The 12,784-nt window shown below is 41.9% G+C and overlaps 1 protein-coding gene across 2 annotated transcripts in view; it reads left to right on the forward strand.

The window, feature by feature from the left end:
* The window catches only part of CTIF (cap binding complex dependent translation initiation factor), a 351,658-nt gene extending 343,166 nt beyond the window's left edge, over positions 1 to 8,492 (forward strand). For both annotated transcript variants that reach the window (XM_084627673.1, XM_084627674.1), the window contains one exon: positions 1,312 to 8,492. In XM_084627673.1, coding sequence (XP_084483799.1) covers positions 1,312 to 1,527 — 216 coding nt within the window. In that variant the 3' untranslated portion in view covers positions 1,528 to 8,492. The remainder of the gene's footprint in view (positions 1 to 1,311) is intronic.
* The last annotated feature ends 4,292 nt before the right edge of the window (positions 8,493 to 12,784 follow it).

Below are 12,784 nucleotides of genomic sequence, written 5' to 3' on the forward strand. Positions count from 1 at the left end.
ATGTTTTTGGCATTGCATTTAGCTGCCTTTCTGGTCACAGACTTACAGCAGCATTGCAAAATATGCAAGCTTGGCCAGCTAAACTAGGCTCTTATTAGACAAAAGGAAAAAGGAGAGAGAGGAAAGAGAATGATTAAGGTAGGGAAGGAAAAGGATACTATGTGTGGGGGACAAAGTTTCACATTCCAGGTGGTGGTTGGGATCTGAAGCTGATGGAGGTAACAATGTCATCATCTTGTCTCCCTCTTTCTGGCCCAGTCTGGTCAGGACATCTTTCAGGGGTAGGATGAAAAAGGTCCTGTGGATCCCAGGAGATGATGGGGGTAGCAGCCATATTGAAAAACCTCGCTCTTTCCTCTTCTCTCATCTTTCAGTCAGCCAGCGTCATGGTAGCCAGCTTTTTCTCCCGAAAGTCTCTTTTGGAGGACCCAAAAAGGCGAGTCTTGAATTGAATAACCCACCCCCCTCCTTATTTTGTCCACCAATTAGGCCTAATTTCTGACACACCAATTTTGGTTCATTAATTGACGGTGGCATACTTTTCTTGTTTGCCAGGCATGATGCTGAGTTATATCAGTAGGGCCTTTTTATCTGGACTAATGCAGTCTTTGTATCTCTTTTGCATCTTTTCCCATCAACATTTATTGTCATAGGTTATTGCGACACTTTATAAACTTTCTTACAGTTGAGCTCATAATAAGGGTAAATTTGTAGGCCCAGTTATCACAATGTACCTATGTCACATTTGCACCCATAGCCAGGTAGTTCAGCCTCCAAGATCTCAAGATTTGCACTTGTATCTCAGTTGCAGATGCTAAATGCAGGTGAGGACTTCGTCTCCAGAAAGGATGGCTGCACTTTTGGAAATCAGCCCTATTATGTAAATATTTTCTCCTTATAACTGAATGCTGTTCAGTGTAGCTTCCAGAAGCCCTTGAGTTGTTACATGACAGCAAAGAGCAGACCATCTGTGGCTCTTCCGCCATTGTTTCTCTGCAGCCGACATCATTTTTTCAGAGGTGCCATATGCCTGCATCCAGCTCTCCACTTTCCTCCTCCTCTAATATTTTACAAGCACATGTGCCAGGAGGATAGTTTTCCAGGAGAGTCTCCACAAAGTGAGGGATTCTGATAGCTATGCTGTGGTTAACTGAGCTTTATATTTCCCTGGGACCCCCCCACCACCCCACATGACAAGTCCAAGCTGACATCTTAGTTGCAACCAGGATAGTTTTAAAACTAAACAATAATGAAGGCTGGAGTGGTGACTTGCACTTTAACATGCAGCTTTCGACCCTTCTCTCTTGACAGCTGCAAAGCACAGGCCGGCTGCTGGAGGACCAGCTGCCTGAGATGATGACAGAGCTGCTGGCAATAGCACGTGACAAGATGCTGTGCCCCTCGGAGTCCATGCTGACACGGTCCCTCCTCCTCGAGGTCATTGAGTTGCACGCCAACAACTGGAACCCCCTGACGCCCACCATCACACAGTACTACAACAAGACAATCCAGAAACTGACAGCCTGAGAACGCGGGGAGGTGGGGATGGATGGGAGCAGGAAGAAGACATGCACCTTAAAAGGAAACAGGAAGGAACTGTGCTACAAATTGATCAGCTACTGGAGAGAGAAGTGAGAACCTTTATGAGAAAATACCTAAGAAGACAAACCCCAGCATGCTTAAGAATATGTTCATGAGGTTGGAGGGCAGAGGAGCATGTTTCTTTTCAGCTGTGTTGCGGAGCACCACCCCTCTTTCCTGCTGAGTTTTTGTTTCAGGTTTCTTTTATTAAATCATTGCTCATGCAGCCACGCATCCCGCCGTGTTATTGTTTGGCTTTAGAAAGAACACGGAGAATTTGAAAAGCAAGTGGAAGTGCAGTCTAGCATTGTTTCCACGCCATTCTCTTGGCTTGCACCAGCCAACTGGCAGGAGACAACACACAGCAGATGTCTTGGGAAGACAAAGAAAGACACGTTCCGCACCAGACGCCGGTAATTGACGGCTTTTGTCAAAGCGAAGCTTTCATTATTTTTTTTCCCCCTCCTCTTGTCTTCAACTTTTTATTCTCCCCCCCCTCCGCAAAATCCCCCCCAACACCTGATTCTAGCTTAGGATTTCACACAAGATGATTTATTTATTTGCACTGGGTTTCCATTTTTCTTTGTTGTTGTTTTATTAGGTTTTTTTAAACAGACATTTGCTATCAACTTTGAAACATGAAAATAATGTTATAATGTGAGCTCTTGAATGGTTGGCACGAGGGTGTTAAATTGGAAGGAGAAGTTAAAAAAATCCAAAAGCCACTTTAGAAGTATCATAGCCACAGTCTTCTTGCCAGTAACCTATCAAGGTAATTAAAAAATGTACACTCTGAGTTGGTAACTCTAAGAAACACAGGCATTCTGCAGCTGTTTGCTGTTAAAGTCGCAGTATTCCTCATCCACTAAACTATAATCCATTTATTTTTTGTAACTTACTTCGTTTGTTTTGTTTAAAGAGTGCTTTATTGTAATTACTGTCACAGTTGTAATTATACATTTAAACCAGGTCCCTTATGCTTGGTCCTAATAATAGACAGGGTGAGGGAAAAAATTAAGACTTGAAGTTCTTCTTTGGAAACCAGTAAATAGAAGGTGACAAGTATATGGCATCAGAAAGGAAAAAAGAAAAGCCGAAAATATAGGTTTCAGGTTTGGCTTCTAATTAGCTAAACTTTCCAAACCAGTGTCTCTCGGTTTGCATTGCATAGACGTGGAATTCAGAAGGAGGCTGTCCCCGTCTTTTGCTTTGCCAGAAGCGTAGTCTGTTTAGTCAGTGTAACTAATACAGCCTTTGATAGGAGGAGGGTCAGAGAGCGTTGTTTCTTTCCACTAAATGAAGTGTAAAGAGGAGAGCAATGCAAATGGCTAGAGATGGAGTAGAGGTAGTACAAGAAGGAAGCCACAGTGCACCTCACTAGCCTCACCTGTGTAACCCACTGGTGAGTGTGTGTTACAGTTCTCCCTCTGTGTCCAATTCACAGAGGATATGAGTCTGTTACAGCCCCAGCTAGGGACTTCAGCTCGAACTGTAGCAGCTCATGCTTTTAGCTCTGGCGATCTCTGATTCAATCCCTGGTGGGTCAGACAAGATGGCAGCTGTCATGGAGTGGAAGCTTGTCTGGAATTCAAACTGCTGCGGGCCTCAGACACTGAGGATGAGCTTCCTTGGATCCGAGGAAGGATGTAACTCACTGGTCAGCGTGTATTACAGGTCCCCCACCTCCATGCGCAATGCGCAGAGAGTATGAGTCTGTTACAGCCCCAGCTAGAGAGGTTTGATTCTTTAGTGCAAGCTGTCGCAGCTCATGCTTTTTGAGCTCTGGAGGTGCCCAGTTCAATCTCCAGTGGGTTGGCAAAGGCGGCAGCCATCACATCTACTTGTCCCACCGTATTTAACACTAGTGCAGTTTCACTGTTGTTAGAAACACTGGGAGCCCTTGTAGAGAGGCTGCTGTCAGCAATTTAAGCACTGTTCTCTAGACCTGATCCAAGCAGGATTAGGTGATACACGTGCTTAAAAACACTAGTGCTCTGTCTACTTTAGGGTTCCCAACAGTGCTCACACCAGTGAAGCTGAAGTGGTGTTGGCAATGCTGAGAAGTGTTTGCAGAATGCCCCTAGGGCAGATCAGTCTAGCATGAGAAGTGAGGCCAATGACTTGACTTGGTTAGGGAAGAAGGTGAGCTGTAAGTGTGCGATGTGCATTTAGACTGAGATGGATCCGTGTCAGTCGTAAAACAAGTATTAGTTTTCAAGCACGTGCAAGTTTGGCAGAGAAACCGCAGCTTCTAAGCATATGGTACATTTATTTTTTAAAGTATCTATTCTGTAGCAAGTCTGTAATTCCTAAGAAGAGCGAGCTGCCCACCAAACCCTTCCTTCAGGGCCTGTCCCACAGGACAGCATGGCTTTAATTCCCAATGATGCCAGCGGGACTTGTGGGTGCTCAGCAACTTGCAGGTTTAGGGCTTTAATGTATAATAAGGCAAGAGATTTGTGAGAGATTGATGTAAACACAATATTTATCATTTGGGGTCTGAGTAACATTAACCAGATTTATGGATCCTGTTGACTAACTTCAGTTTCTTTTTTGGAAAAGGAGATCTGATCCAGCCCCGTATTTGAAACATGCTTTGAAGTTACTTATTTCAGTAACTTTGTATTGGTAAAGAGGGACAGGCAGGCCATTACTTCACTTCCTGTATGGTGACCAGGAAATGATGTTGTGGCTTAGTGGTTGCTTCTTTATTGATGCTTTTATTTACTACATCACTTCTGGTGCTTACTTGATGAAGTCTAACAGAATTAGGGAGTGAAAATTTTCCTTTATTTGTTCAGCACTTATTACAGTGGAAGATTAGAGAAGGAAGCTACAGTACATAACCCTCCCTCCAGGCACCTGTGAGCTGAGCATAGCTGCCAATGTTGGGTGGATCTGACCGTTAAGATTCATATATAATATCTGTCTTATTTCATTATTTCATTGTTGTAACAGGTCTCAGAAACTCACTTGGAAAATCTGTTTTGGTGTTTCTAACACTCACAAGCTGTTTTCCAAAAGGCAGTCTTCACTTTTCTCCTGTTATTCAGTTTTCTTCCCTTTCCTCTGGTTGTAAGAAGTATGGATTTGGCAAACCCACCTCTGGTGCCCTGAAACTGGAGTGTAGCTCCTGATGAAACATGAGACCCAAACACAAACCCCCAGATCCAAATACCCACTGACCGTGAGGCAATACAGATCTGGATTTGAACTCCACAACTTGGACCAGTTGATTGAATTTCTGCCTGTTTGTTCACGAGAACAAAGATTCAATCCAGATCTTTTTTGGATGTTCAGTATGTTTTATGGCGGTGTAAGAGAAAACCAGTTTTGTCCATTACTCGGGGGGAAATTATTTGCAGGAAGCCAAGTTTGAGGGCAAAAATTTCCAACAGAGAAAATACCACAAGAGGAGAGGAGATTTGTTTTATGGTTCACAATTATTCGAAACTTCTCTGCTTGGGTCTTTTCTAAGGTGCATACAAAGCGAGGAAAACAGCAGGAAACAGAATCCTCAACAGCAGCGTGTCCAAGAAAGAAAGAGAAGACCTTGATTCAGCTGTAAAAAATTGCCTATTGCACTGGACTTCTCTGGAAAGACTGATTTCTAAGTTCCAGAAACAGTCTAGGGATGACCAGGGGGTTAGCTCTCCGAAGACTAACTCTTGCAGTACCTCAGCATTAGGTTGTCTGTGAGAAAACTGTGTGACAGTAGGAGCAGCAATATTTTATAGTGACTATCCATGAGAGATTGGACTTTATAGGAGCAACAAAGCCCAGCAGTGTTATAAAAGGTTCAGGGTTGTAGCCTTTGAATCTAAACCCTCCTTAAGTTGTTTGCCCTCTGATGCCTTGCCCCTTGGGGTGTGAAAGGAGCAGCTGCTTCAGGCTGGATTCAGTGCCGTCTCACAGAATTGTTATGAACACTTACCAACCTGAACACAAAATCTACTCACCCTCTTTTCAAGGTGATGCTAAAGATGGAAAACAAAAATGTTCAAGGTTGATCTAATGTGATATGTGGGTTATCCACAGTAGATTATTTGATTGCTTTAGAACGTCCACAGCCAATCAGAATAATTATTTAAAAGCAGCTTAATATATCCACTTGCTGCTGCTCCTTTTTCAGACTTGAACAAAGAATTTGAAAGTGATTTTTTTGTTTTATTTTGTGTTTTTAAAAGAAAAACAACCCCTAAAATACAGGCACAAGTCCTAAGGGGAAATGTACAAATGATCATGTTGAGCCCTCCAATAACCACGATCTCCAGCTCCTGTTCCCAGCCCTCCCACTGTACATGCCAGCTTTTGTGGCGCCTGTCTTTCGGCCGGTATAATCTGCAACATTTCCAAATTGACCTCTGAATGTAGCAAAGGAAGGAGAAAAAGAAGAACCCAGAGGAGAATTGGAAATTGCATTTCTAAGACTTGAATTTTCACCTAATCACTGGGAATTTTCTTGGAGTACCAAGAGGCAAAGCCAAGCCACATGACAGTAATTCTGTTCAAATGCTTCCCCACCGCCAGCCAGGAGGGTTTATTCATAGTTTTCCTTTACTAGAGGTTGCCTTCTAGCTGCAGGCCTGTACCCAGATATTCAGGGTTAATGGATTTGGCCTGTTACTTTGCTCTGTAGCCCTGAGATTCCCCCAAGCCTTTTTTGGACAGTGTCTAAGAACGTCTCGTGATGTGAAATCCATCTTTCAATGATTTGTGATTTGTATCTGACAATTAAAGTGTGTTCATTCTGCCATTAACTGCTTTGTAATTTGAAATTTTGATTGTTCCATGGGTACCCGTGAATCTAAATGTTGACTGAAAATGTATTTTTTCCCCTGGATCTATGCACACCACCAATCATATCTTTTGAAAGTCCATTGATAACAATAAACTTTACCTATGACATTGCTACCGCTGAACAGCATTGCTAAGGAATGAAAGAAACAGTACAAAATAGCATTTTTCTCCATCTAAGAGTGGTCACGGATCTGTGTTTCCAGGTTTCTCAATAGCAAGAGACTGTCCAACGTATGAATGTGAAAGCGTCGTGTGAGCACCACTGCTGTATATAACATGCATTCTATAAGATGCTCTGTGGTGGGAAGCCTCCAGCAAAGCAGTGGTGCCAAGATACAACTAGATCCAATATTATAGGTTCATTAGCGATGTCTATAAAACAGCACTGTAAAACCATTTCTGGTTTTAATATTAATACCAATTCATGGTACAAGTACAAAAATCCAAGTGAGTTTGTTTGTTTTTTTCCATTTTTTGCAGCCACCAAAGCCTGTAATTAGTAAGGCCATGTCTACACCAGCACTTATGTCAGCAAACTTGTGTCTCTAAGGAGTGTGAAAAACACCCCCCCCCCCCCCGAGAGACATACGTTTCGCTTGGCATAAGTGGTGGCGTGCACAGCGCTGTCGGTGGGAGAGTTTCTCCTGCCGACGTCGCAACCGCCACTCGTTGGAGGTAGTTTAATTATATCCACAGGAGAGGTCTCTCCCGTGGGCACAGAGCGGCTACATGAGAGATCTTACAACGGCACAGCTGCATCGGGACAGCTGTGCTGCTGTAAGCTCTCTAGTGTAGACACAGCCTTAGTGTGCACTGAGTTACCTTTTGAAGGAACATGAGTTACCATTTATGTTTCTTCATGAGTTATTGGCCAGTTTCAATCTTTGTGTTCTCAATAAACGTAGATTTCAAAAATGGTTCCCTTTAAATTAAATCAGTGGGCCGGGGGGGGAAGTCCAGTTAGATATGTCGGGTCAGATCTTCAGCTGATGTGAATGGGAGTAGCGTCACTGAAGCTATCTCAGTTCACGCCAGCTCAGGATCTGGCCCTTCATCCATAGGTCATTGAATTTGTCCCGTCCTCTGCCCTGAGAAGACATCTCCTCACCTGTGGTTTGAGGATCTAGGTGGAGAAAAGCAGTGATACTGTTGGGAAATCCCTGAGATGAAGTTGCACGGGCAGAGAACATTTTCTCAGTGTTACAGTAACTAAAGTTGCTGAGAGGATGAAGGGGGGGAGGGAGAAGCTCAAATGAAGAACAGATTTGTGGAGTCTTCCACTACAAAGTGGTTAGCCGTCTGCCCAGAATCTATATGGCATGTGATTAGACTGGTTCCTAGTGAAATTATTTCCGAATTGAAGGTTTTAGTTCTCCACAAAATGACTTGTGTGTTTTCCCGTGAGGGATTTCACCACTGTTTGGAGAATACATCATTTATATGAAAGGTGAAACACAAAGAGGGGAGAGTAGTGAAGTAAATGATATGCCTGGTTCTCCTCTTCCCCCTGAAGGAGATTAATTTGTATCCATTCTTGACGCGATGGATGACTTTGAAAGAAAAATTGTTAGAAGCCCCTATGGTTTCTTTTCATACACAAGCTTAGCCTTATTAACACCTCTCACTTGGAAGTCTCAAAATCTTAAACTTGATTTTTATTCCCCCTTTGGGTGTTCTGTGGATTTACACTAATTTTGTTCTTTCCACTAAGCTATTATCCCATCCTTTTGTGATCTCCAGAAGAAATAACACTAACGTTTTCCAAGTCCAGTGTCAAAAGCAAAGGGAGATGTGGTTTCCTTTAGAACACAGTCATGCTAACAATGATTTTTTTAAATGTATTTATTGTGTTTGAAAATTTAATCTTTTATCAGATTTGTTAAACTAAGTGCTTTTTTAAAAAAGAGAAAAGGAAAAATGGGGGGCAGGGAAGGAGACTAGATATTTGTACTAGGGGAGAAAAATACCATCATTTTCAGCTTTTCCTAGACTGTTAAGACAAGGGAGATAACTCTTCATGGCAATTCAGTCTTGTTTATAGAACATCCAGAACCACTGTATGCTATAAAATAAATCATCTGCGTAATAAATGTTTAAAGCCTGACATTTCACCATCTCTCTCTTGATATGTGGTATCAGTTTTGGTGGTCTGCTAAGATGTTTATTTTGTTGAGCTTGGAACTAAGTATGGAAGAAAAAGAATACCTGTCCGGTTAGAAATTTAAAGGAGGGATTCATTCTTCCTTCCTTTATGGTTTGGTACAGCAGGCTGTGCTGCATGTCTGATCCATTGATCGCCCCTGTCATGTGCTCCTCTCTAAGGGCCCCAATCCTGTGCCATGCGGAGGGCTCAGAATGGAAAATTGAGGGCACCTGCCATTTCACTTGATCGGGCTTTAGAAGGCTGGCTCCTCCTATTAAAGTCATTAGAATTTTGCCATTGGCTTCAATGGGAACAAATTTGGGCCCCGAGAGTCCATGCAATGCCAACTGAAGTCAATGCAAAGACTGCATTTGGCTTCAATGGGCATTGGACCAGGCCCAGTCTTCTGGCTCTGCTACTGATCTGATCCTGTTCCCCACAAAGAAATAGTGCAGGGGCATCCAAAGCTATATCCATTAGATTCTCTTTTCTCCTGCTTCTGTTGAAATTGATAGCATGACTAAATACCTCAGTACAAGGTTTTGTTTTGTTTTGTTACATTGGGGAGACAAGAGGTTTGCACATTTTTGTTGCTGTTGTAAAAGTCTGCATTTTAATATATGCAAAAACTCACTTGCTGAAACTATCATTTTTATTATATTATGGTTTCATCAAAATGGATGACAAATAGTGCAACTATTATGGTGAATTGTGATATTAATCACAGAATAAATATTGAAATCAATGTTTAGAAACTTCCATTGCCTCCTTATTTTGCCACGTTTTGCGGGGCAGGGGGGTTGTTTTTGTTTTTGTAGTATTTGTGTTCCTCACATATTTCATGTCTCAGCTCTACAAAAAAGTAACATCCCCCCTCACTCAAAATAATTCAGCACCCGCGGCTTATCCAATACTCAATGAAGATGAAGGCCCAAATCAAGGGCCATTTACATGGAACATCTATATCTCCCATTGGCTTTTATGGGAGTTCCTGGTGCTTCTTTGGGGATCAGGCCTCAAAGTCTTAATTGCTATATCAAGGATCCAGATATTCCCTAGCTGTTGGAAAGTTCCATTTCTGAACCAAACTTTGCAGCGTGGGCCCAACTCTGCCCTGGAGAGACAGTTGGTTCAAATGTTGTACAAAGCTGACTGTAAGGGTTCTCTCCTGGCCCCATAAGCTACCCCACTTCTGCGCAAGGCAAAACTGTTAATAACATCAACACGGGATAATGCTATATTAGACCTCATCTTCACAGCTAAAAAGGAACTGATCACAGAACTAAAAATTAATGGTGGCTTAGGTACAAGTGAGCATGACTTGATCACACTGATAATGTGCAAACAGAATAAAGTCCAGACCAGTAATATATATACTTGGTGCATTAAAAGGGCCAATTTCACAAAGCTGAAAACAATTATGAGCCACATCAGTTGGGAGGAAGAATTTAATCAGAAAAATGTGAATTGTTTAGGAACACTTTACTAGATGCCCCAAAAGCTATAATTGAGGAAGAAGGGTGTATTGGTTAAAAAACTCACTGGGTTTAGAGGGGAAGTGAAGGCAGTTATAAAAAATTAATGTACAATACATGGGAAAAGGGGAAGTTAATAGTAATTAATATAAATCTGAAGCTAGGAATTGTAGAAAATTTATATGGGAAGCAAAAGGCCAAAGGGCGAAATCTATGGCCATCAGAGTTAAGGAAAATAAGAAGGAGGTTTTTTAAGTATGTTAGGAACAAAAAGAATCCTAACCGGTATTGGTCCATTACTAGATGCAAATGGCAGAATTATCAGTAATGATGCAGAAAAGGCAGAAGGCTTGAATACATATTTCAGTTCTGTATTTGAGAACAAAACAGGGGATGTAGTCATAGTATATGATGCTAACACTCTTTCCATTCCAGTAGTATCTCAGCAGGAGTGACTACTAAAGTTAGACATTTTAAAATCATCCAAGAGTTTTAAAAGAGCTGGTTGAAGAGCTCACTTGACCATTAATGTTGATTTTCAATAAGTCTTAGAACACTGGGAAAGTTCCAAAAGGCTGGAAGAAAGTTAATTTTGTCCCAATATTTAAAAAGAGTAAACAAGATGACCTGAATAATTATAGACCTGTTGGTCTGACATCAATCCTGGATAAGAGAATGAAGCTGCTGATAGGGGGCTCAATTAATAAAGACTTAAAGGAGGGTAATATAATTAATGCCAGTCAACATGGGTTTATGGAAAATAGATCCTGTCAAACTAACTTGATATCGTCTCTTGTGAGATTATAAATTTGGTTGATAAAGGTAATAGCGGTGATACAGTACACTTAGATTTCTGTAAAGCTTTTGAGTTTGTACCTCATTTTGATTAAAAAGATTTTGATTAAAAAAATAAAACAATATCAGATTAATCTGGCACACATTAAATAGATTAAAAACTGGTTAACTAATAGGTTTCAAAATGTAATTGTAAAAAGGGGACTCGCTATCAAGCAGGTGTGTTTCCACTGGGGTCCCACAGTGACCCCAGTTGTTGTTCTAATGCTATTTAACATTTTTATCAGTGACCTGGAAGAAAACATAACATCATCACTGACAAAAATTGGAGATGACACAAAACTTGTAGGAGTGGTAAATAAGGAAGAAGACCGGTCCCTGATACAGAACAATCTAGATCACATGATAAGCTGGTTGCAAGCAAACAATATGCATTTTAATACGAATGAATGTAACTGTATACATCTAGGAACAAGCAATGTGGGCCATACTTACCCGATGGGGGACTCAATCCACCCCCAAATCTTTTTCAGAGTCACTGCTTCTAGGATAATCAGCTGAAGGTGAACTCCCAGTGCAACGCTGTGACCAAAAGAGCTAGTGCGATCCTGGGATGCGTAAATAGGGGAATTTTTAGTAGGAGTAAAGAGGTTATTTTACCTCTGTATTTGGTACTGGTGTGGCTGCTGATGGAATACTGTGTCTAGTTCTGTTGTACCCCGTTCAAGAAGGATGTTGATACATTAGAGAGAGTTCAGAGTAGAACCATGAGAATGATTAAAGGATTAGAAAACATGCCTTATAGTGATAGACTCAAAGAGCTGAATCTATTTAGTTTACCAAAGGGAAGGCTAAGGGGTGACTTGATCATAGTTTAAAGGTACCTGAATGGGAAACAAATATTTAATAATGGGCTCTTCAGTCTAGCAGAAAAATGGATAAGCAATCTAATGGCTGGAAGTTGAAGCAAGACAAATTCAGACTAGAAATGTCTAACAGTGCAGGTAATTAACCGTTGGAACAAGTTATCAAGGGTCATGGTGGATTCTCCATCACTGGCAATTTTTAAATCAAGACTGGATGTTTTGTCTAAAAGATCAGAAAAGGGAAGCTGTGTGGCCTGTGTTATCCAGGAGGGCAGAGATGATCACAATTGAGAACTGCCGACCCAAAGCATCGTTAGTAACATGCACAGAAGACAAGGTATTCAGTCCAATTCTGAAGTTATTAAATTCGCACACACACAGAGCAATGCCTCTTTGCCTACCTCAGTTACAGTTGTATTGATTTCTTTCTTTTTTTCCAGGGAAGATCAGTTTAACATGTTCCAGGGATTACTGTGTTTTAACCTTTCACCCTGGTCTAGACACCACTGAGTATCCACTGTCCCTTTTTAATGAGAAAATGGAGCCCCCTGTGGTCTTTCTGGCTGGACAGCGGAGCCAGCAAAATTCCCAGGAACAGATGGTGGGATTTTCTGACTGCACTGATACCACCAACCTGGCTCCCTCCAAACTACCCAAGTAAATTATTAAAGATGCAGTTTTCTTTCATCTTTCCAGTAAAATCTATCTTTGCTCTATAATCCTGTGCATTACTGTCATTGCAGAGCACAGCACTACGCTCTCCCCTCCTTTGCATAAGGCTGTTACATGCGTGAAGCTAAGCACTGTGCGTGGTGAGACAGGGCGGAGGAGGGAGATGCTACACTATGCAGGGAGGTCTTGAGGGTAGATCAGGGGACTGGGAGTTGGACTCCTGTGGTCACCCTCCCACTGACTTGCTACCTGATGCTGCATTAGCCACGGCCTCTCTGTATCTGAGATTCCCCATTGGCAAAGTGGGGAATAATGCTGGTGGAAGGTATTTTGAGGCTCCGCTAATGTTTGTAAAGTTCTTTAAGACAGGGTTTCTCAACCCAGGGGGCATGACCCAAAACTGAGTCACCAGAATGCATCAAAAGGTCACATGGAAGGCCTAAGGGGTGGGA

The sequence above is a fragment of the Lepidochelys olivacea genome, assembly GCF_965140295.1.
Source record: "Lepidochelys olivacea isolate rLepOli2 genome assembly, chromosome: 5".
Lineage (NCBI taxonomy): Eukaryota > Metazoa > Chordata > Testudines > Cheloniidae > Lepidochelys > Lepidochelys olivacea.